The sequence below is a fragment of the Panthera onca genome, chromosome C2 (genome assembly GCF_046562875.1).
Source record: "Panthera onca isolate mPanOnc1 chromosome C2, mPanOnc1 haplotype 2, whole genome shotgun sequence".
In the NCBI taxonomy this organism is placed as follows: domain Eukaryota; kingdom Metazoa; phylum Chordata; class Mammalia; order Carnivora; family Felidae; genus Panthera; species Panthera onca.
In genome coordinates, this window is record NC_138347.1 from 153,570,931 (window position 1) to 153,593,716 (window position 22,786).

Genomic DNA, 22,786 nt, shown 5'->3' on the forward strand with positions numbered 1-22,786 from the left:
GTTTGGGAGAAGGAAGGATGAATAGGCAGAACATTGAGGATTTTTAGGGCAGTGATAGTGTTCTAATGGATACATTATCCATTTGTGGAAACCCATAGAATATACAATACCAAGAATGAACCTGCATGTAAACTGTGGGCTTTGGGTGTGGTGATATGTCACTGTGGGTTCAGCGACTGTAACGATTGTACCTCTCTGGTGCAGGATGTTGATAGCAGGTAGGAGAGCCTCTTTGGGTCGGGGGGAGGGCTATGTGGGAACTCTGTGCTTTCCACTCAACTCCCAAGAACCCAGAAGTGCTCTAAACAGTCAAGTCTACTAAAAAAAAAGTTAGGATAAGAAAACTTGTATCTGCACAAGTGGAAAAGAGACTTCTGGGTATTGTCATATTGGATGACAGGGCTCATTGCAGACTATGATTTGGTGGCATAGCTGGTTTCCTCTGTGATTCTTCCTGTTTCTTAAGGACCAGTTTTGGAGATTATGAACCATCATATTTATGTAGAGCCCTTGGACTCCTTTTTTTGCTTTTCCATGCTTTTTTCGTATCTATTTCTGGCTCTTTGCTTCTAGGAGATTAGAGGACAATCTCACGCTAAAGTATTTAATGTTCAGTGCTAAATGCCCTTGAGCATTTAAAAAAAAAAACCTCCATGATTAACTTACTAAGCCACTTTCTTTTTCCCTTCTTTTTCTAAGATCTAGAGATGTCTTAGCATACATAGTGCTGTGGTTTTTAATTTTTATGTAGAAAAAAACTTGTGCTTTTCAAATCAAAAAAGTCTGTGAGCTTTTTAAATCCTCTGTGAATCTACTTCGGGTACCGTGATGCCAAAGACCTTGTCATAGCGTCTCTCTCTAGCGCACCTTCTCTCTGAGCTCTTCTCAGTAGAAATCGCCTCATGCGGGAGGCTCAGAGGTTCATGCTCGGAGACATACAGAGAGGTCAGGCGCTCAGGTATGTTTCATTGTAGCTCAGAAGGTAAGGGTGGAGAAGGACCATTCAATTAAAACAACAATATTAATATAGTTTTTCAGATGTCGTCAGTGCTTCCTACTGGGAATGTAATAACTACATCTTAAATATTCTGTCTGTACCTACTTTGGGGAAGAATGCCTGATTAGGAATGTCTCAAGTATATTATTCTTTTCTTTTTATTTTTTAATTAATTAATTAAAAAAAAATTTTTTTAATGTTTATTTATTTTTGAGACAGAGAGAGACACAGCATGAGCAGGGAACGGGCAGAGAGAGAGAGAGGGAGACACAGAATGTGAAGCAGGCTCCAGGCTCTGAGCTGTCAGCACAGAGCCCGACGTGGGGCTCGAACTCACGAACCGTGAGATCATGACCTGAGCCGAAGTCGGACGCTTAACCGACTGAGCCACCCAGGCGCCCCAATTAATTTATTTTTTAATGTTGATTTATTTTTGAGAGACAGAGTGTGAGCGGGGAGGGGCAGAGAGAGAGACACACACAGAATCCAAAGCAGGCTCCAGGCTCTGAGGCATCAGCACAGAGCCTGATGCGGCATTTGAACTCACGAACCATGAGATCATGACCTGAGCCCAAGTTGGACGCTTAACCGACGGAACCACCCAGGTGCCCCATTATTCTTTTCTTAGTAGCTATTTATTTTAGTAGGGGATTCTTTTTTTTTTTAAGCTTATCTGAGATTTTTTAAAAAGTGTTTTATTACATATTTTAAAAATACAAAAAAAATAGACTATACTGAACCCTCCTAAAACCCATCACATACCCCCCAGCAACCATCAGTGTGTGGCCAATTTTACCCTGTCCACTTCCTTCATTCCTGTTCTTTGAGACAGGTCCTCAGTGTCTCATATTTTAATAAGAGTTTAGGTATGGCTCTCTAAGTGATATGGACTCCCTCTCTCTCTTTTTTTTTTTTTTTAACTTTTTTTAACGTTTATTCATTTTTGAAAGAGCGCAAGGAGGGGTGGGGTAGAGAGAGAGGGAGATACAGAATCTGAAGTAGGCTCCAGTCTCTGAGCTGTCATCACAGAGCCCGACGTGGGGCTCCAACTCATGAACCGTGAGATCATGACCTGAGCTGAAGTCAGATGCTTAACTGACTGAGTCACCCACGTGCCCCAGACTCCCTCTCTTTTTAAAACATAACCACAAGATAATTTCACATCTGAAAAATTCAGAATAATTCCTTCATACTACCGATCCAACCATTGTTAAAATCTTAACGGCCTCCAGTGACCTAAGTTGTTTTCTTTTTTTACACTTCAACAACAACGACCACCAAGGATCCAGATAAGTTCCACACATTGGAATTAGTTGTCATGTCTTTTAAGTCTCTTTTTATTTATAGGTTTCCTTTCATCTCTCTCTCTCTCTCTCTCTCTCTCTCTCTCTCTCTTTTTCTCCCCTCCCTTGCAATTTGTGTGTTGAAGAGACTGGATTGCTTGGCTTAACAGTTTCCAACAGCCTTAGGGATTTTGCTGTTTTATCCCTATGGTGTCTTTAATGTGTTCCTTTTTCCTCTGTGTTTCCTGTAAACAGGTAGTTAGGTTTAGAGGCTTAAACAAATACAGGTGTAGCGTTTTTGGCAAGTTCACTCCATAGGTTGTCTTCCTTCAGGAGGCCCTGATGTGTGGCTCTTTCTTTTTGTAATGCTGTCGCTGGGTGCTTCGGTCTGTTAGTTGACCAGGCGCTGTAAAATGGGACGTTCTAAGTCCATCATTACTGTTTTCTTTGACTATGTTAAAGTGGATTGGAGCTATAATTCACATACCATATGTTGTAGTTCATCTGTTTGAAGTGTACAATTCAGGGCCTTTGTACATTCACAGTTACGTGCAGCCATCCCCAGTTTCAGAGTCCTGTAGTCTTGTCGGAAAGAAACCCCGTGTCCTGTAGCTGTTATCCCCCTGTCTCCCGCCCCCTCAGCCCTACGTAACCACTGGTCTGCCTTCTGTGTCTATAGAGTTCCTCTTTCTAGATTTGCATTTAGTCGAGTCATATAATATGTGGTCTTTTGAGACTGGCTTCTTTCACTTAGCTTAAATCTTTTTGAGGTTCACTCATGCTGCAGTAGGAGTCACTACTTTCCCTGCTTTTTTATAGCCTAATATTATCCCATTGTGTGGGTATAGCACATTTCGTATGTCCATTTGGGTGTTGATGCACATTCTCCCCCTCCCCCTTGTGAATAATGCTGCTGTAAACATTTGTGTACGAGTTTTTGTGTAGACGTATGCTGTCCTTTCTGTGAAGTGTATACCTGGGAGTGGAATTGCCGGTCATATGGCAACGCCACGTCAACCATTTGAGGAATGCCAGAGTGGTTTCCAGAGTGGCTGCGCCATTTCACATTCCCAGCAGCAGGGCATGTGAGTTCTGATCTCTCTATACCCTCACCAACATCTGTTATTGTCTGACTTTTTTTAGAGCCGTCCTAGCAGCTGTGGTTTTGATTTGCGTTTTCCTGATAACTAATGGTTTTGAGTATATTTTCATGTATTTATTGACTCTTTGTATATCTTTCTCAGAAAAATACATCTTTTGCCTATTTTTAACTTGGGTTGTCTGCTTATAATCGAGTTGTAAGAGTTTATATATTCCAGATACAAGTCCCTTATCAGATACAGCCTAAAGCATGTTTTAAAATATCATTATGAAGTCAAGAATTCAAACATTTGATGATTCGAATTCATTGTAGCTTTTATTCTTAGTCGATTTTCAAGTTGTTCAACCTTTAACTAATATGAGTGTCTTCAGGTTGATTTCCAAGTAGCTTTGACTCATTGTAAGTCTCGCCGTCTTGGTAAATTCTCTGCTACCTAGCACGAGAAAGGGTTCCAGGTTCGTCTGGTCGTTTCTTGCTCCAGACCTGGAACCAGCTGTTTGTCCGGGGTGCTGGCTCTCGTAGGGGGGCAGTGTGCGTGCTAGAGAGCTCTTGCCACCGAGAGGATCATGGTTTATAAAGGCCTTTTTAGTGGATATATAGGAAATGTTTATGTGGGGTACGTTTTTCTTTGTAAAGTCAAAATACATTACGAATTTATGCTGGTAGTTCTAGTTCACGTTCAGGACTCAAGCATTTTTCCTTACCCTCCGTCTCACACGTGCATGTCTCTGTTTTCCCACTGCCCGTTCTCAAAGTCACTGGGGATGATAGTAATTATGTTATATTCTGTTGTCATTGCTGTGCCCCACAGTACTCAGAATAGCAATACCAATGTCACCACCAACGATATAATTACTGAAAATAGTTAAAAGTTTTTTGTGTTCTTCTGTTGGGTTGTTACTTTGCTGCTGGCCTATGTATAGCCCAAGCATTGGTTTTAAAAGTTACTCAAAATAGTTTCTCTCTCTGTGCTTATGCTGCTACCTGGATATATAGTTAGGTTCAGTGTATTTTATGTTCAGTATTTAGGAGTTGCTTTTAAAATTTTTATCTTTAAATAATTTTCGCTTTTAACTGGGGTAAAAAGTACAACGAAGTTTACCGGCTTAACAGTTTTAAATTGTTACAGTTCAGTGATATCAAGTACATTCACATTGTTGTGCAGTGAGAACTTTCTCATCTTGCAAAACTGAAACTCTGTTACACAACAGCTCCCGTCCGCGTGCCCTCCGCTCCTGGCAACGACCGACAGTTCTACCTGCTCTGTGGGTCTGGCTGCTCTGGGCGTCTCATAAGTGAGCTCATACAGGGTTTGTCTTTTTGTGACTGGCTTGTTCCACTAGCGTAATGCCCTCAGGTTTCACCCATGTTAGCACGTGTCAGAATTCCCTTCCTGAATAATATTGTAGTGTATCTGTGTACCACATTTTGTTTATCCATTCATTTGCTGGTGGACACTTGGGTTGCTTCCATCAGGAATTGCTTTTTCAATTTAATTTCGTTGCAGTTACATAACATTTACATGTATCTGAAGTCAAATCAAAGAAAATATACTCAAAGAAATCAGTCTTCTATCTCTTCATTCCTGTTTCTTGAGGGAATTTTTCACCTAAATAGTTTATTCTTCCTTTTTTTTTTTTTTTTTTTTTTTTTTGCTTAAGAAGGTAGATCTCTTTTGCTATTCAAAAAATATATATACAAATGTGTATGTTTTTATTTCCCCCCCTTTCTTTAGAAAACGGTAGCATACTGTAAATACCTTTCCATACCTTGATGACTGTGACCTTTATGATTGTGTATCTTCTTCACTCTTTTGTATTATTACATAGTTAATTCCGTTGTGTGTGTGTCCTATAGTTTATTCCACCAGCTCCCTATTAATGGACATTTGAATTGTTGGCAGTCTTTTGCTGTTAAAAATAGTCCTGCAGAAATGGTGTACTACATAAGTCCTTTTGCATTTTTGCTGGCCTGTCTATGGGAGTCGTCAAAGTGGGTTTACTGGGTCTAAGGGTATGGTAATTCTGTCGGATCTGCCGGATTCCCTTTGTGGTAGTAGTGATGCCATTTCGGATTCCTGTCAAAATGTGCAAGAGGGCCTGTTCCCTTCCCCATAGAATTTTCTTGAATATGTTGTCAAGTTTTGGACGAGTGCTTCAGTGGGACATACAGTTTTAACTTCTTGTTCTCTTAGTATGATCATCTTCTTATATTCAGAGTGATTTCTGTTTTTTTCTGTGAACTGTCCGTATCTTTAGACTATTTTTCTATATAGTAGTGTTTTTTCTTCCTAAGCTTAGAGACTCTATATAGAGAGATAGTCATGTTTTGTCTCTGATGTAAGTTGTAATTTATTTTTTACAGCTTATCATTTGTATTTTTACTTTTCTTTTTTTTTTTTTTAATTTTTTTTTTTAACGTTTATTTATTTTTGAGACAGAGAGAGACAGAGCATGAACGGGGGAGGGGCAGAGAGAGAGGGAGACACAGAATTGGAAGCAGGCTCCAGGCCCGGAGCCATCAGCCCAGAGCCCGACGCGGGGCTCGAACTCACGGACCGCGAGATCCTGACCTGAGCCGAAGTCGGACGCTTAACTGACTGAGCCACCCAGGCGCCCCGTATTTTTACTTTTCTTAAAGTGCCTTTTGCCATTCAAAAGTTTGTATGTAGTCTAACTTATTACCCATTTCCTATTCTTGCTTACAGATTTTTGGATTTTTTAGTACTGTTTTCCCTACTCTTTGGTTATAGGAATTCACTCACTTTTTTCTCTAGTAACTATATCCTTCCTTCCTTCTCTCTTTTTCCCTCTCTTCTTTCTGTGCACTTCCAATCCATTTGAAATTTGTCTCGGTGTATAGTCTGAGGTGTGGTTCCAATTTTCTTTTTCCATTTGGATATACGGTTTTTCCAGGGTCATGACATAAAAGTCTATCTTTTCTCATTGATTTGAGATGCTCTTCTTGTTTTGTTGTTTAATATATTTGACATGTAACTGGGTATATTTCTGGATTTTCTGTTCTGCTCTCTGTGCTCATAAGCCATTACAACATTGTTTTAATTATATAGGTCTTATATCCAGTAAGACTAGCTTTCTGTTTTTTCAGTGTTTTTCCTGGCTGTTTTTTCTTACGTTTTTCTTACAAATTTTACAATCAGCTTCTCTTAACTCTGATGAGAAAAAAGCCTAATAGTATTTTTATTTGGACTGCATTAAATGTATAGATTTCTTTGGGGGAGAACTGACATTTTTTTGATACTGAGGTGTTTTTTTTTAAATTTTTTATTACATTTATTTATTTTTGAGAGACAGAATGAGACAAGGTGAGAACGGGGGAGGGGCAGAGAGAGAGGGAGACACGGAATCTGAAGCAGGCTCCAGGCTCTGAGCTGTCAGCACAGAGCCCGATTCAGGGTTCAAACCCACAAACCGTGAGAGCATGACCTGAGCTGAAGTCGGACGCCTAACCAACTGAGCCACCCAGGTGCCCTGATACTGAGTCTTTTTATCCAGGAAGATGGTGTACCTTTCTGTTTGTTTAGTCCTACTTGTCTTTCAGGAATATATATTTCTTAGTGTTTGTTTTGAGAGAGAGAGAGAGAGAGAGAGAGAGAGAGACTGAGAGAGGGGGAGAGGGAGAGGGAGAATCCCAAGCAGGCTCCATACTGTCGGTGCAGAGCCAGACGTGGGGCTTGATCCCATGAACCGTGAGATCATGACCTGAGCTGAAATCAATATTTAACCGGCTGAACCACCCAGGCGCCCTCAGGAACATTGTATATAATTTTCCTCATATTGATTTTTGGGTATTTCCTATATGTTTACACAGGTATTTTTAAAAATTTTATGTTGTGATCGTGTGTTTATTGTATTTTCTCTCTAGATTATATTTATGAAGATTATTGAGTTTTATATGTTAATTTTATGACCTGTTACTTTATTAAGTCATCTCCTAGTTCTTAGTAATTTTGCCATTGATGAGTCTGGGTTTTCATCTCCTAGGAGATGAAAGATGTTAATTTTCTGAACCTTTCCACAGAATACGGCATTTTTCTAAGTTGCTGTGCCTGGGAAGTCCAGGTGTGTTTCTGGAGGTTATGCGCCGCCTGTTACTCTGGTGTAGGTGGCCCGGTGTCTTGTGCGCCATTGTGTGTGCAAACCGTGCCACTTGTGTATTAACAGGAGTTGGAAAGGCAGAGACACATGTGCAGTGTGCTGCAGCATAAGATGGATGAGCTCAAAGAAGGCCTTCGGCAGAGAGACGAGCTCATCGAGGTAGGTGCGGGCCCTGGGGAAGTACTCAATTCTGGAAACGAAGCACTGGGTGGGACGAGGGGGTGCGCGCTGGGAGGGAAGGGAGTTAAGATGCCACAGTCTCCCGGTCTCTTCCTCACCCTAAAGTTTCACACCCGTGATACATCAGGTCAGGCTTAAAAAGTTGACGCTGCCAGTCTTATAAACGTTCCCGCTCTTGCCAGCAGAAGCTTCTGTAATTGTCTTTTGTTCCTCAGCACATTCTTTCCTCAAGTTACCTTAGAAAGCGAGCAAAAGGAAAAAGCAGGAGCACCATCGTTCTTTGGCATGTGGTGGGTGCTGTGTGTCGAGACGGGAGCCTTGGGGAGCGAGGCGTTTGGTCTTTGCCGAGGCAGCCAGATGACAAGGCCGAGTCACCGTGACGCCTTCCCGCAGAAGGGTGGAGCTCGGCGGCAGCGCAGAGGCTGTGCTCGGGGAGGAGCCCGGGGTGGCAGCAGCGGGGTCCCCCAGGGGGCTCCGAGAGTGCTCCTCATCCCTCCCCTGTGAGCATCCCTGATTTCCTGTGAATGTGGTTTTCCCGCTCGAGGCTGTCGTGTTTTGTAAGCGTCTGGGCAGGGGTCCCGCCCGCTGGCTCGGTGTGGGTATCAGAGGTGTCTCGCGTGCGCCTGATGCCACGAGGGCGATTTCAGGAAGGCCAGCTCTCGAGGATCCCCGGGACGTGCCTCCTGTGCCACACCGGTGCTTGTCCACCTTCCTGTCGCTCAGCACCCGCCCTGCCCCCTCTGTTTCTTTTCCCCCATGGACCCGCCTCACCTAATCCCTCACCCTGTAAGTCAGTTAAGAAACCAATTCATAGAGGAAAAGAAATGCCTGCTTTTTTGTCCGTGGATCTGTGTCACTTCTCTTCATCCTTGAGAAGAACTGAATGTAGCCTGCCGAAAGCAGGTGGAGTTTGTGAATCTAAACACGGACGCAGATAACCCTTTGAAAATATCAGATGACATGTGAAGTTAGTTGTCCTAGTTTTTCCATTTATGGCATGGAGCGTAATATCTCAATTTTGTACCCTGCTGGTGTTCAAAAATAATGGGAATTCCTCTCCTTTTTTGTCCTTTTGTGTTTTTTGTGTCAATATGCCAGCCACTTGTTATTTCTTCTTCTAATTAAGATGTATACTTTTCCCCGTTTTTGATTTGGAAAGAATAGTAAAACTGCTTTGGCAGCTGCCTCTCAAATTCAGTAGCTTAAGTCAGAATTGGTTAAGTGTTCTAGCTTTTAATTTGATGATTGTGCTTAAGAGGAATTGTAATGCTTGATTCCTGTAACTTGTCACCGTGGTTTCTCTAAAAGCCGGGGGTGCTGGATATACAAACTTTAAAAAAAACCTTAGTTTTGGGAGTTTTTATGTTTAGAATTGACATCTCTCAGATGTGAATACCCATGTTTACGTATAACTGCCAAACCTTGAATGTGACAAAATAATGCTTTGAGGTCTTGCGTGGTTAAGTAGATGAGAAATGTGTAAGTTGAGAAGGTAGGAGATGGTAATTTGCCAGTAACTTTTAAAAGCAAACCTGTTAAATATAAAAGGATACACGTTGAGCCTCATTGCCTGAGGAGGACAGTTGTTTAGGATTCCCTGGACACTGCGTTCCAGTGTTTCTAAAAACCAACAGGACTGTTTATTCAATTCATGGTACTCTTGCTACCGTAGGTTCTGCTGACAAGTTCAGAATGATTCAGCTGAGATACGGCTCCCTTGTATTCTTCAGCTGTGCTTCAAGAAAGGAAGTTTAAAACCACTGCTTGTTCTCGGTGATAAGGATCATTTGTCCATAAGCAAATCTGCGTCTCCCTCTCTAGAAACGTCAGTCGTTCCATGTTGGGGAGAGTCCGTTTCCAGAGGAGCACACGTGGGGCCGCATGCACACAGAGGCCCCGCCTGGCCTGCTGCCCCATAGCTGTGGTTGCAACAGCTACTCCCGGTTTCCTTGTGGCAAGCCAGGGGGAGTCGTGCTGCCGAGACACGGGATGTCATCTTGCCCTTTAGCAAGCAACTCTGGCTTTTCCTGTTGATCGCAGACTTTCTTTCTCCCTTTTTAAAGTTTCCTTACCAGCTTTATTTCTGTTCTGTTTGCCTCCCTCTGACCCCCTCCATTTTTCTTTCTGCTTTTTTATTACTTCTCTCCCCTCTTCCTCTGCAGGAGAATCAACGAATGCAGCAGAAAATAGACACCATGACAAAAGAGGTGTTTGACCTCCAGGAGACACTTCTTTGGAAAGATAAACACATTAGGGTACGAGATGACATTGGGCTTTGGTCTGAAGCTCATTGATGAGGAACAGGCCAATAGAATTTAACCTAGAGGTTCCTAAAAATCCGTCCTTTGGGTTATTTTTGAGCATTTATGCACGGAAATGTGAGTAAAAGCAGAAGAAGAACAAAACTTCCAGGGGGAAACCTGATCCCGTGCCTGGAAGGAACTCTTCTTTCTAGCTGACTGTGGGATTCTGAAACCTACAAGTAGGAACTTTCTAGGGAAGTTTATTTCCCCAGGATTCTTATCCAGAAGCAGCCACAGGCATTTAATTCAAACTCTGTGGGTAACTTGATATCCTTACATGGCAAGAATTTTGGATGAGAAGCGAGAGAACAGTGAGTGGGGGTAGAAGACAGGTAATTAGTATCCCATAAATCCCTGGTGAATAAAATAGGGGAGATTAACATCATCGTCGTTACGGAAGTGGATAGGAATGTGAGATTGGCCAGGGCTGCCAAACTGTGACGTCATCTCTAATTATGACCCCATGACTCCCCAAAGCAGGGGCCCCGATGAGGAAAGTCCTCAGTGCTTTTTCCCTGAGGCCTTCAGGTAGATTCCAGGCACACAGGGGGCTGGAAAAATGCCCCCCAGTTCCTCCTGTGTCACCCCTTTGACACGTGCCCCGTCTCCTGGCGTGGACTCCGGGTCGTGCGGCGGGGCTCCCACGCAGCCACAGCTGCCAGAGCAGCGCTTTCCTCATCAGGAAGGGGCTGCGGGGGACGCAGCAGACAGAGGAAGCCCCTGTCCCAAGACCGTGGTGAAAAAGCCTTTTCTGCTTGACAAGGTTTGGTGGCGTGGGGGGAAGTTGGCACAGACCCCCAAGAGCGCCTGCGTGGACCCGGGATGAGAAGCCCTCTGGGTCCATGTCCTTCATTGTTGGGAGGGCTCTCGGGTGCTTCTCATCCCTCCAGGGACCTATCCTCTTAGGAATGAACACATGGGAAACAAAATTACTTCTTAAGAGTTTGGTAGACCAAAAGTTTTAAAGAAATAAAGCTACCTTTTTAGAATTTCTTATATTTAAATAATGCAGTTTCTAAAATTCCACCCCAAATTAGAAGAGCCTTCTGGAATATAAATTAACAACAGTTAAGAGTTTGGAAATTTTGATTGTCATCTGCTGATCTCGTTGAAATTTTTACTTGGGGAATTTAAAATGAGCTGTGAAAAATGTGTGGCACTAAGGAGTAGTTTGAAAGTTTGGTTGAAGTCTGGTCACAATCCAGAATGGTCTTCTTTTAGGACCTTCCATGATTTCCATTTTGTGTAATTATCTTAGTATTTAAACTGATTATTTTGGATCAGCCATAGGAAAACCCCAACCCACACAGTCCAATAAAATAGCTATTCAAAATAAAACAAAAATATTTTTTTCTACCAAAAAGATGTGCTGATAGTTGAGACACAAATTTTTTGACTTTTAAGTTTTCCTGGCATTACTGAATGACTAAGTGGCTATCTTCTTTCTGTGTGGTATATAATAATATGTTCCTTTGGCTTTTTTTTTTTTTTTTAAGTTACACTTAAAGAATTTCACATGCAATTGTGAGAAGTAATACAGAGAGATCCTGTATGCCCTTCATCCACTTTTCCCCTAAGGTCACGTCTTACAAAGTGCCACAGCCAGGATATTGACCTTGATGTAGGCAAAGCACAGAACATTCTCATCACCACGAAGGATCCCTCCAGTTGCCCTTTCATGGCCTTGTCCACCACCTCCCTTACTCCTTGCCGAGCCCTGGCGGCCGCCAATCTGTTCTCATTTCTGTGATTTGGCCACTATGAGCCCTATCACAGAAATGGAATCATACAGTATTTAACCCTTTGGGGTTATGTTTTTCACTCAGCACAGTTCCCTGGAGATTCACCCAAGTTGCATGTATTAGTAGTTGGTCCCTCCTTTGACTTTTTTTGGAAAGTTTCTAAATTATGGTAAAGTACAAATAACGTACAGCTTCCCACTCGAACCAGTTTTCGGCGTCGAGTTCGGTGGTCCTGAGTACGTCCACAGTGTTGTGCTACCGTCACCACGGTCCGTCTCCAGGGCTCCTTCGCCCTGCGCAACTGAAACTGTGCCCGTTAAGCGCCAGCTCCCCACCCTCCTCCCCAGCCCCCGGCAGCCACCATTCCACGCTCCGTCTCTACGGACTTACTGCTCTAGGCACCTCACGTAATTATCAGACGGAATCAGACGGCCTTTGTCCTTCTGTGACTGCCTTATTTCACTTCCCATCGGGTCCTCAAGGCTTCTCTGTGGTGGGGCAGGTGTCAGAATGCCCTTCCTTTTTAAGACCGAATGAGAAATATTTCATTGTCCGGACGCACCACGTTTTGTTTATCCACTCGTCTGTTGGTGGACAGACCCGTGGTTGGCTTCCACCTTTTGGCTGTTGTGAATAGTGCTGCTGTGAACATGAGTTTGCAAATACCTCTTTGTGACCCTGCTTTCATTTCTTCGGCTGTATACCCAGGAGTGGAAATGCTGCATAATATGGCGATGGTATGTTTAAGTTTTTTGGGGACCAGCCACACTGTATTCCACAGCCACTGCCCCATTTCACATTCCCATCAAGCACTGCGTAGGGGTTCCATTACCAACACCTGTTTTCCATTTTTCCGATAGCCATCCTGATGCCCTCATGCCCTCATGACTTGCCCAAGACGCATTTTCAACACAGTCAGTGACTCCCTAATGCACCACTTGCCTCTAGCTTCATTTTCAAGATTTCAAGTTAGTAACTTAATAAAGGAACATGGCCATTATTTTCCTGCTACAGTTTGGTTCTCTTTAGTTCTTCCTTCATTGATCCTTGTAGTCATGCACACAGCCCGAAAGCAGCTCTAAGTGCCAGGTGGCTACATGTAGAATAAATGCATCCAAAGGACTTTTCGATCTAGATAGCCCAGGGTGAGACTCACTCCCATTCTGACGAAAGATATTTCTGCCCCTGTGCAATTATATGGAGAGTTAACCTGTTGCCCAAAAGTGCAGCCTGTTATACGTATCTTCCAGACTTCTTGACACTAGCATTTGAGGTTAGGTCAGGGGTAAAGAATTCTTTGATCTCCGCAAGCATGTACTTTTTACCCTAAGAAAAAAATCTGCTGTATGAGCTATTACTGAATGCAAACACAGGGTAGTGGTTTTATGGTCAGGTACTACGGAGGATTTCAGATCCGGCGTGAGTACATTTGTTCCAATTATAAGGTATTTTGGTAGTCTCCAAACTTTGTGGTGAAGTGGGAGAACTTATAGGATGTGTTTTATTTTCCCGTCCATAATTATGGGAAGATGAAGTTTAAAAAGTCCAAAAGTAAAGCTGTCCATTGCCAGAAGACGTAGAAAGAGGAGCGAATGGCACGTACCAGCATTTGCTAGAATGTCCAGTTTCAAATTGGTCTGTTCCTGAGAGACCGTGTATATTCAGTGCTGGTGTTTCTGTGGAGCATGCCGTGGCTGTGATCACTGACCCAGCTGTGTGTGGTGATGCACGCGTAACTGTGCACGCAGATACCAATAGCCCACAGATTCTAACCGAGCGGAGGTCCGGGTGTCTGTCAACAGATGGGAAAGTATTGCTTGTGCTTTTTTGTCCTGATGTGACACTTGTCGTTAATGGAATGGCATGGGAGTATTAGCGTGAAGGGTCAGGGTAAATGCCTCATGATGCTAGAAACTCAAAGTATCAACTTATAGGCAGACTTAAGACACACCATATGGTGTGAATGTAAATTGTTGAAAAGAAATGAGATCTTGACGTTGCAGTTTGGGTGAGCAAGGAGTAGGACTTGCCCTTACACACTGCTTTTCCAGCAACATTGAGACGACAGTAAGGAAACGTAATTGTGGCTTTTTTAGGGCTGTGATGTAGAAAAAGTATGCAAAGGCTTTGGAACTGAAAAGAAATGGCGTTGGCACTTACTGGGACTTTGGGCAAGAAAAGCATAACCTCTCTGGGCCTCAATTTTCTCATCTGTGAAATGGGGATAACACAAGTACAGGATATATAAGGGAGAGATTATATATGTAAACATACTAGGGCGGATTTTATGTCTTTGTAGCAGCGCCTGCTGTATAGTTGGAGCTGCACAGAGGTCATTGCTAGCATCCCTTATTTACTGACTGCCAGTTTGGGTGCACAGTAGGATTTGTAAGGATTTCGAACATCTCCCACCTGTTCCCCAGTCAGTAATGAAGCAGTTGGCTCATTTCTAGCCCACTAAACCGAGAGAGCAGAGTTACCTGTTGTAGTTTAATTTCTTGGATTAATGGGGTTGTGGGTAGAAAATATTAAATAGACGAACACGTGTAGAGGGAGGCTTTTTAAAAATAGTCACCCGTCAGCTGTCCGCATAGACTGCTTGCCTGGGGTACGTTTTGAAGTCTGGGTTATTTCATTACCTGGGGCAGGTTTGGTTTGTCACCTGCTTCTCCCGCTTGCATGCCCGCTTCTCCCACCGCCACCCTCGGCTCCTCAGCTCCGACGGTTGTGAGGTCCAGGCAGTGGTGGGGGGCTCCAGGTGCAAACGGCGGGCGGGGGGGCGGCTTTTCCGGAGCTTTCCCCAGGGCTCTGGTGCTGCAGCAGTGCCCACACCGTGTACCTGGGGCGGGGCTGCTGTTGTCCCTTCTGCTTTTCAGATGGGGAGTCTGAGACATAGGTAAGTCGGGACCTGCCACCACTCAAAAGCCTGATCCCCAGACCCTTATTCTGCTGCGCTCCGTACGCGGGCTCCTTTGGTTTTGTCAGTATTTTAGTTTCGGTTTTCACATTCAGAAAGGTACATCAGAAAACCAGATGATTCTTAATTGTATTTAAGTAAATTAACGAAAAATAGGTCCTTGGGGATCCCTTTGGAGGTTAGCTATTTTGAATTAGATGGTATTTGAGGAATATTTTGCCACACTGCTTAGAGAACAATCACTACGGCCAGTATTGAATTAAAATACCTTGTGCATACTGGTGTTTTTTTCTTCCAGGGCCGTTGAAATTTTCTGACTTAAAAAAAAGTTTAAATTAAATTAATTTTTTGAATTAAACTTCACTATGTTCTTGAATGAAGTATTTTAGTTAAACGTGAGATGTATTTGTTTGTATTGGTCACCAGATGAAAATGTAGTAAGGAGATCAGTAAGGAAAACTTCATTTTAATATTATTGCTGTCTTCATCTTCCTTTTCCTGTTTTTTTTTTTTTTTTTTTTTTTTTTTTTTTTTTCCTTTTCATCAACTGGGAAAGAAAGATCAGCTCTCCTGCCTGATGGGATAAGCATGCTTTGGCGAATTTATGCACGATTAACCAGTTTCTGTTAAAACTCTCCTGTGGAGACGTGTGTCCCCAAGACTTTGTATTTCCTCCCGTGTCTACCTAACTGCCGGTTTCCAAGCTTTTACTGCTCCCTTGTCTTTTTTGCCCTTGTCTGTGTTTATTTGAATTAGGTGCTCTCTGCTCCCTCTTTCACTTGCTCTTTTTCTGTGCCGTTCTTTCCCTTGCTACCCTGTCTAAAACCAGGCCCTAGAGAAACAGAGAGAATACATTGCCTGCCTTAGGAATGAGCGAGATGCGCTCAGAGAGCAGCTGGCTGACCCGAAGGAGACGGTGAAGACAGGAGAGGTACGTTAGCTTTGGCCCGGAGTTAAGTCCCTCGCTGCTTTGTTCTTCCCTCTCGTCTGGTTGTCTTTCGTGGCCCAAACACAAACCGGTGCTCATCCTTCAGTGCACGGTAGACAGGAGTAAGCCACTTCTTCCGCAGAGCTCTGCTCCATGTAAACTAGTTCTCACCAGGTGTTACCCGCGGCACACGTTCTGCCTGTCACAGGACGTACTGCCTCTGCGTGAGCCGTGTTTTGTGACGGTGGGTTTTGCCTTCTCCACAGAAGCATGGCTTAGTTATAATCCCTGATGGCACCCCCAATGGTGACGTCCATCGTGAACCGGTGGTTGGAGCCATCACTGTGGTGTCCCAGGAGGCTGCTCAGGTCTTGGAGTCTGCGGGAGAAGGTCCGCTAGGTAAGGCACCGGCCGCTGCTGTGTCGACAGGTATTTAATGTCGTCCTCGGAAGACTTCCGGCTTATTCATGTCCCATCTTGGAAAACAGAAACGATACAAGGGCCATCTGAGGTGTATCTGAATCCTTAACAGGAAGAAATCTGGGCACGTTGTCTCCAGGCATCCTTGACCTTGGGAAACCAGCATCTGGGTCATTGTAAGGCCCCTGGGGAGAGGCACTGTTGGTGTATACACATTGCTTTTTCACCTATATACAAATCTTCCTGGAGGAGATAACCCAGCACAGGCACCCCAGGGAACCAGGGGGCTGGTAGGGGGCTCCCAAGTGTGTTTTAAGTTTCTTCTTCTTAGAGAATCGGGTTTTCTGCTCCTTATCCTGCGGTTCTGCAGCTCTTTGCCACCGCAGATGACCAAGAAGACAGGTCTTACAGGAGTGTTCTTTCTACAGCAGGGCCTCTGAGCCTCTTGACATTTAAGCCTCTTAAATTTAAGCCCTCGAGACTTTCATAACACCTCTCCCGGGAAACCACACGGGTGTGCATCCATTGGCTCCACCAAGATCCTGCTCTAGAGGAAGGAAAATGGCAGAAACTCTATCAGCTCACTTTTTTGTTTAAAAAAATCTTTTTTTTTCGTTTTCATAGATGTTGTAGGTTTCCCAGAGGGGTGGAACATTTTTAGAGTTAGTAAGCACATTCTCTAATGCACAGAATTGCAGAAACAGAGCACTTTGATACAGCAGATGCGGGCGAGGCAGTGGGAGCCGCTCTAGAAAGTGCGTTGAATGTGTGGCTGGGGGCAGCTCAGGGTGTCCTCTGTTGATCTGAAAGGTGCTGAGGAAACCAGCACTTACATTTAGCCGTGACCCCGGTTGGTTGTGGGAGGTGCTGGCTTGATGTCAGCTGCTGCTTTTACTCATCTGTGGTCCTCCCTCAGTCCAAGATCCAGTTGTTTTCTTTTTTAATTGTTTTTTAAATGTTTTTGAGGGAAAGACAGAGCATGAACAGTTGGGGGGGGGGGGGGCGGGCAGAGAGAGAGAGGGAGACCCAGAATCCAAAGCAGGCTCCAGGCTCCGAGCTGTCAGCACAGAGCCCGACGCGGGGCTTGGGCTTGACCTCACGAGCCTCGAGATCGTGACCTGAGCCGAAGCTGGACGCTTAATCACCAGAGCCACCCAGGCGCCCAGGATCCAGTTCTGATGCATGCCGGGGAAGCAGCCGTCTTCCCCTCGGGCCGGGAGCGAGCCCCGGAGATCCAGCTGCCGTGCCTCGGATTAGCCCTTGACTGCCTTCGGCTCAGGGTTGGTCCCCGTGTGCCCCCACTGGCCCGCGTGGGCCTTTGGCTTCTTCGGCACTGAGTTCCTGCTTCCCCTGTCCAGCCTCCCCGCCCAGACCCCCTCTCCCCCACGTCGTGTCTGCTCCTGTGAGGCTTCATCAAGCCTGCGAGAACACCCCGGCAGCTCGAGTCGTCTGCCTACGGTGAAAGCTTGCACATTTTGAAACAAGGAAGTGATCTTTGTACTTTGGTTTGTCTTTAAATGGAAAATCACTGCCCTTGGGAGCAAATGCTGTATTTAGTGCCTTGATAACTATCAGCTATGTGGAAATATGTGTTGAATATTTAAGTACTTTTCCTTAATACCATTAACTGAAGCATTTCCTTCGAAGCTCTTCAATAGAAAGCTGTGAGCTGTTTATCAGATAATGTTTGTTGTTTTTGAATTTCAAGAATTATTTTTAATTGTTCCAGTACTGTATCATTACAAATTTGGTTTACAGCCTTTTCCGATTTTTTTAGACGTCAGGCTACGAAAACTTGCTGGAGAAAAGGAAGAGCTGCTATCGCAGGTAAAGGCATTCTTCTCATTGGAAGGTAATGTTGGTCGTAATGGACTAAATCACAGGGTAAAACGTTAGCGGATTAAAATGTACACAAGAAAGAAGGGTGCTTACTTCAAACATGAGTACGCAAGCAACATTTGAAGGGTAAAAAGGTGATGCCCATTTTGTCTCTTCGTTGTTGCCTGTTCTTTTAAAAAAATTTACAGGACATGGAGTCAAAGGAGTTAAATAGTTTCACAGAGCTTGTAGTGAAGACAGGAGCTCCTTGCCCTGCCTCCCCACCCTCACCCCTGACCGTGCCCACCTGGTCTGGCAGAGTCTTTCGATGCGTACTGCTCTTGTGCATCTCCGTCCCACACGCTCAGTTCTTCTGGGCATTCTCTGTTGGCCTCCCTCTGTAGAAGCTCCCATGTGGCCTTCTGTCCTGTGCCCCCATCCTCCTCCGGAAGGAACAGCACGCCCGGCCCACGCGTTTTATCAGGACTTGCGAGCGCCACTCGCCGTTGGAGCCCGGCCACATTCCAGGGGTGCCTTCCCTGTCCTTCGAGGCTCCGGCTCCCCCAGAGTTCATAGCATGCCTTTGCTTTTCCTTTGCTTGGTTTCCTGTGTATTTATGACCAATTTGGCTACAGAGTCTGCAACGGTAGTGAAATCTGCTGTTAGCGTTTTCAGGTCCACCATGTATTCTCTCAATTCCACTTCTTTTTTTTTGTTTGTTTTTTTAATGTTTACTTATTTTTGAGAGAGAGAGAGAGAGAGAGAGAGAGAGAGAGCGCGAGCGCGCATGAGCATGGCAGGGGCAGAGAGAGAGAGGGAGACACAGAATCCGAAGCAGGTTCCAGGCTCTGAGCCGTCAGCACAGAGCCCGACACGGGGCTCGAACTCACGGACCACGAGATCACGACCTGAGGCGAAGTCAGACACTTAACTGACTGAGCCACCCAGGCGCCCCTCAGTTCCACTCCTTGATTCTTGGAGCACGACCTGTGCCCCTGGGAACTTAATGGCCTGCTCCCTCCGTGCAGAGCCGGACTGCCCTTCGTTGCCACCTAGGCTTTCCTCTGCTGTGGCTCAGGTTGGATTCCCTTTTGCAAGGCCTTAGGACTTCCTCCTTTTTTATTCATTCTCTTTTTGGTCTGTCCCCCAGTAACTTCCTGAGAAAGGTGTATATGGGCTGTAAATTTTTCTTAACTTTGGAGGCCTGATGTTTTCATTTTACTCTCTCACTTGATTAACAGTTTAGGTATAGAATTCTTCAGGACAGTCATTTTCCTTCTTTTTTTTTTTAAGAAGTTGCTTCATTGTTCTCTGGCTTCCGGTATGGCTGTTAAAGATTTCAGGGGCATTCTGATTTTTCATCTTCTGTATGTGACTCCTTCTGTAGAACCCTCTCTGGCTGTTTATACCACACTTTTCCCTTAGTGTTTGGAAGTTTCACAGTGACGTGGTTTGGTTGTCATGCGTGGTATGGGCCCCTGTCAGTTCTAGGAATTCCTGTCCTTCGATCCTGGGGAAATTTCTTGACTGATCTGCTCCCTTCCCATCTTCTCCTAGAATGACTGACTCCTGTTCAGTCTTTTCAAATGTTTAAAGAGAGCGCACTGTTTAACAGGCATTTGGCATATTTCAGTGAACACAGCAGTTAAAGAATTCCTGCACGAGTAGCCCTTACATTCTTGTGGAAGAAGAGCAGACAGTAAACAGCACACATAACGAGCGTGTCGGTTACACAGTATGTCAGAGGTTTGTGTGAACACGCCTACCGCGTGGGTGTCTGCAGCCACATTGAGTGGCACAGGTGCCGGCATGGGTGGGTGGAGTTGGATTTTACCAGGGAGTGTAACTGGGCAGAGGAGGTGAGGGCGGAAAACCATGGCCCCAGAAATTAGGTGGGTAATGACGCTAATGGGTAATCCGGGAAGATGTCAGGACCCAGTGGAAAGAAGATGGGAGGTGCTGGTGGGATTGAAGGCTTTGGGGATTCTGGGTCCTGAGAGAGGGAGCTGGAAAGATCAGGAACAGAGATTAGAAAGAAGAGAATGGGACTGACTTATGCAGGGACTACCCTCATCTAGTGGGAGATCTAGTATGTGCCCGTGAGAGAGTGGTGAGGGCAAGAAGGGACAGATGGCAGGATCCTTGGAGAGGAGGTGTTCTAGAAACTGACATCAGTTGTAGAGCACTCCTCTACTTACATGTATCTTGAAATTGCCAAGGCTATTCTCGAGGGAGTGAGGTTCAGGAGCTAAATGGTGAAGCAGGAGTGGGGCACTGGCAGTGAGGAGGGGTGGCAGGTGTGTGGAATTGGAGGGGAAGAGGTCAGAAAGGAGGAGTTTTGGGGAGCACCGAGGGAGAATAGTTGGGGCACAGCACAGAAAGCAGGTCATGTGTTCTGTTCTCAGGCTCAGTGGTAGGAGGACCGTGGAAGCAATCTCCAGAAGGCCAGAGGGCTGCAGAGGGAGCTTCTCAGGGGAGAGCATTTTTCTGCTAGCGCACTAGGTGAGGAGACAGCTCCGAGAAGAGACTGGGGATGAGGGGGAAATGGTAACCCAGAGTTCCAGGCTTTGGGAAGGGTGAGGAGCAGTTGTACAGAGCCCTTTAGGAAAGAGCGTAGAAGGAGGATGACTGTTCTTGAGATGGACGTGATGATGATGGGGAGAACGAAAGACTAGTCCTGGTTCACTCAAGGCAGACGGTGATGGCGACCATCTGTGATGAAAGGGTGGAAGTGTCTGGGAAGCATGGCTTTCCTCCCAGTGCAGAGCTCGCCCTTTCCCCATCGGGGGAGTGGCGTACTTGGTCCTCGAAGATTCCCCTGGCCACTATTGATGGGGTCACAGCGAGGGAAGCCTTCTCTTCCACCTGGACCCCTGATCATCGTGTTCACCCTTGACCCTTGATGATGAATGGTGAAGGAGGCCCAGGGAGACTCACATCTTGGTCCCAGAGGCAGCTCCCCATCGTAGTTCTGAGCTGTGGTGCTCCCCAGACCTCTGCTGATAAGAGTAATAGGCATTTGGGGAAACATGGCTCTGATTTCTGGGGGAGGGGGCAATAGACCCCTGGGACCAGTGTTTTAACCTTTTTGTTTCTCTGGTTTCCCCATCCCTTTTGATCTCTTTCGCTTTTTTTTTTTTTTTAAGTTTATTTACTTAATTTGAGAGAGCGCAAGAGAGCAAGTGCATAAGTGGGGGAGGGGCAGAGAGTGAGGGAAAGAGAGAGAGACCCAAGTAGTCTCCACACTGTCAGCGAGGAGCACAACACAGGGCTCGAACCCACAAACCATGAGATCATGACCTGAGCTGAAATCGAGTCGGATGCTTAACTGACTGAGCCACTCAGGCACCCCTCTTTTGCTCTACTTTTTAAAAAACGTTCTTGGGGCGCCTGGGTGGCGCAGTCGGTCGAGCGTCCGACTTCAGCCAGGTCACGATCTCGTGGTCTGCGAGTTCAAGCCCTGCGTCAGGCTCTGGGCTGATGGCTCGGAGCCTGGAGCCTGTTTCCGATTCTGTGTCTCCCTCTCTCTCTGCCCCTCCCCCGTTCATGCTCTGTCTCTCTCTGTCCCAAAAATAAATTAAAAAAAAAAAAAAAAAAAAAAAAAACGTTCTTAACTTTCTCTTTGAATGCTTCTGTTGGGTTTCGGTTTCTGCAGTCATTTCCAGGATGCAGTTATTTTCACTTATCCTGATAGCTCATTGCTTTGTTTTCTGATTTCTTCTGTCTGCATAGTTTATTTCCAAACAGATGCTTTTTTATGTGTATCATTCGGCCTTACGTTTCAGGGAGAGCTAAAATGCCAGTGGGAAGCTTTAAGTGTATGTCAGTGTCTTGGTGAAGTTGATGTGGCAGGGTGTTTCGTTCGGGTATGTCGGTCTTGACTTTAGACTAGGCAGATGGTCTTCTAGGGAGACATGCCCGGATCCCCCGTGCGCGGGTACCAGCCTCTCCATCAGCATTCTGGGAACTGAGGCTGCACCGGAGGCCTGAGCATGAAGTACGTGTCCATTCGCCTCATCTCCTTGTTCCCCATGTGCAGGGCTCCTGTCTCCACCGGGCCTTGTCTTTTTCCAACCCAGAGTTCCTTTTTGTTGTATTTTTTAGTTTCTTCACTTTGCCAATTTAAAGCAGCCTACAGCTTTACGAAGGTATAACTGGTATGGAATGAGCGGCCTGTGCGTAAAGGGTAAAAAGAAATGTAGCTACCGCATTCATTTCCGCGGCTGCCATAACAAAGTACCACGAACTGGCTGGCTCAGAGCAACAGAAATTTCTTGTCTACGCAGTTTTGGAGATTAGAAAATGCCCCAGGTGAGGCAGCAGTAGCCGGGTTGGTTCCTTCTGAGGCTTCTGAAGGGCAATCTGTTCCACACTTCTCTTCTGGCTCCTGGTGGTTTGCCGGCAGACTTTGGCATTCCGTGGCCCGTACACAGCCTTCTGTGTGTCTTCACAGCGTCTTCCCTCTGTCTGTCTCTCTTCTTATGGCATTCTTTTTGTAAGGACACCAGTCGTACTGGATTGTGGGCCCACTCTATTCCGGCATGACCTCATCTCAGCTTAACTAAATGCATCTTCAGGGACTCCCACTTCCAAGGAAGTTCACATTCTGAGGTACCAGGAGTTAGAACTTCGTATGAATTTTGCAAGGACACTACTCAACCCTTAACGATACGGGTGGCACCACGACCACAGTCAATACGGTGGAAATATTCGTAACGCTCAAGTTTCTGTGTCCCTTGGTGAACCTTCCTTCCTGAGCCTCCCTCTCCCCAACTCCCCAGGCAACCACTGGTCTGCTGTCTGTCACTGGGGATTAGTCTGCATTTTCTGGAGTTTTATATAATTAGAATTCTACACTATGTACTCACTCTTCTTTTGTCTGGCGTCTTCCACACCGCACACTCCGCTCTCCTCCTTGCTGGGTAGTAATTCCACTGTCTAGATGTGCCACAGTTAGCTTATCCTCCTGTCACCTTTG

At 45.3% G+C, this 22,786-nt stretch overlaps 1 protein-coding gene across 23 annotated transcripts in view; it reads left to right on the forward strand.

Annotated features, from left to right (window-relative positions):
• LRRFIP2 (LRR binding FLII interacting protein 2) overlaps positions 1-22,786 on the forward strand; it is a 107,090-nt gene that overhangs the window by 80,450 nt on the left and 3,854 nt on the right. For 11 of the 23 annotated variants that reach the window (XM_060638212.3, XM_060638210.3, XM_060638216.3 and 8 more), the window contains 5 exons: positions 7,567-7,659; positions 9,843-9,935; positions 15,472-15,573; positions 15,837-15,969; positions 17,768-17,817. In XM_060638212.3, the coding sequence (XP_060494195.2) occupies positions 7,567-7,659; positions 9,843-9,935; positions 15,472-15,573; positions 15,837-15,969; positions 17,768-17,817 (471 nt within the window). The remainder of the gene's footprint in view (positions 1-7,566; positions 7,660-9,842; positions 9,936-15,471; positions 15,574-15,836; positions 15,970-17,767; positions 17,818-22,786) is intronic. The other 12 variants (XM_060638219.3, XM_060638226.3, XM_060638228.3 and 9 more) reach the window with 3 other exon arrangements.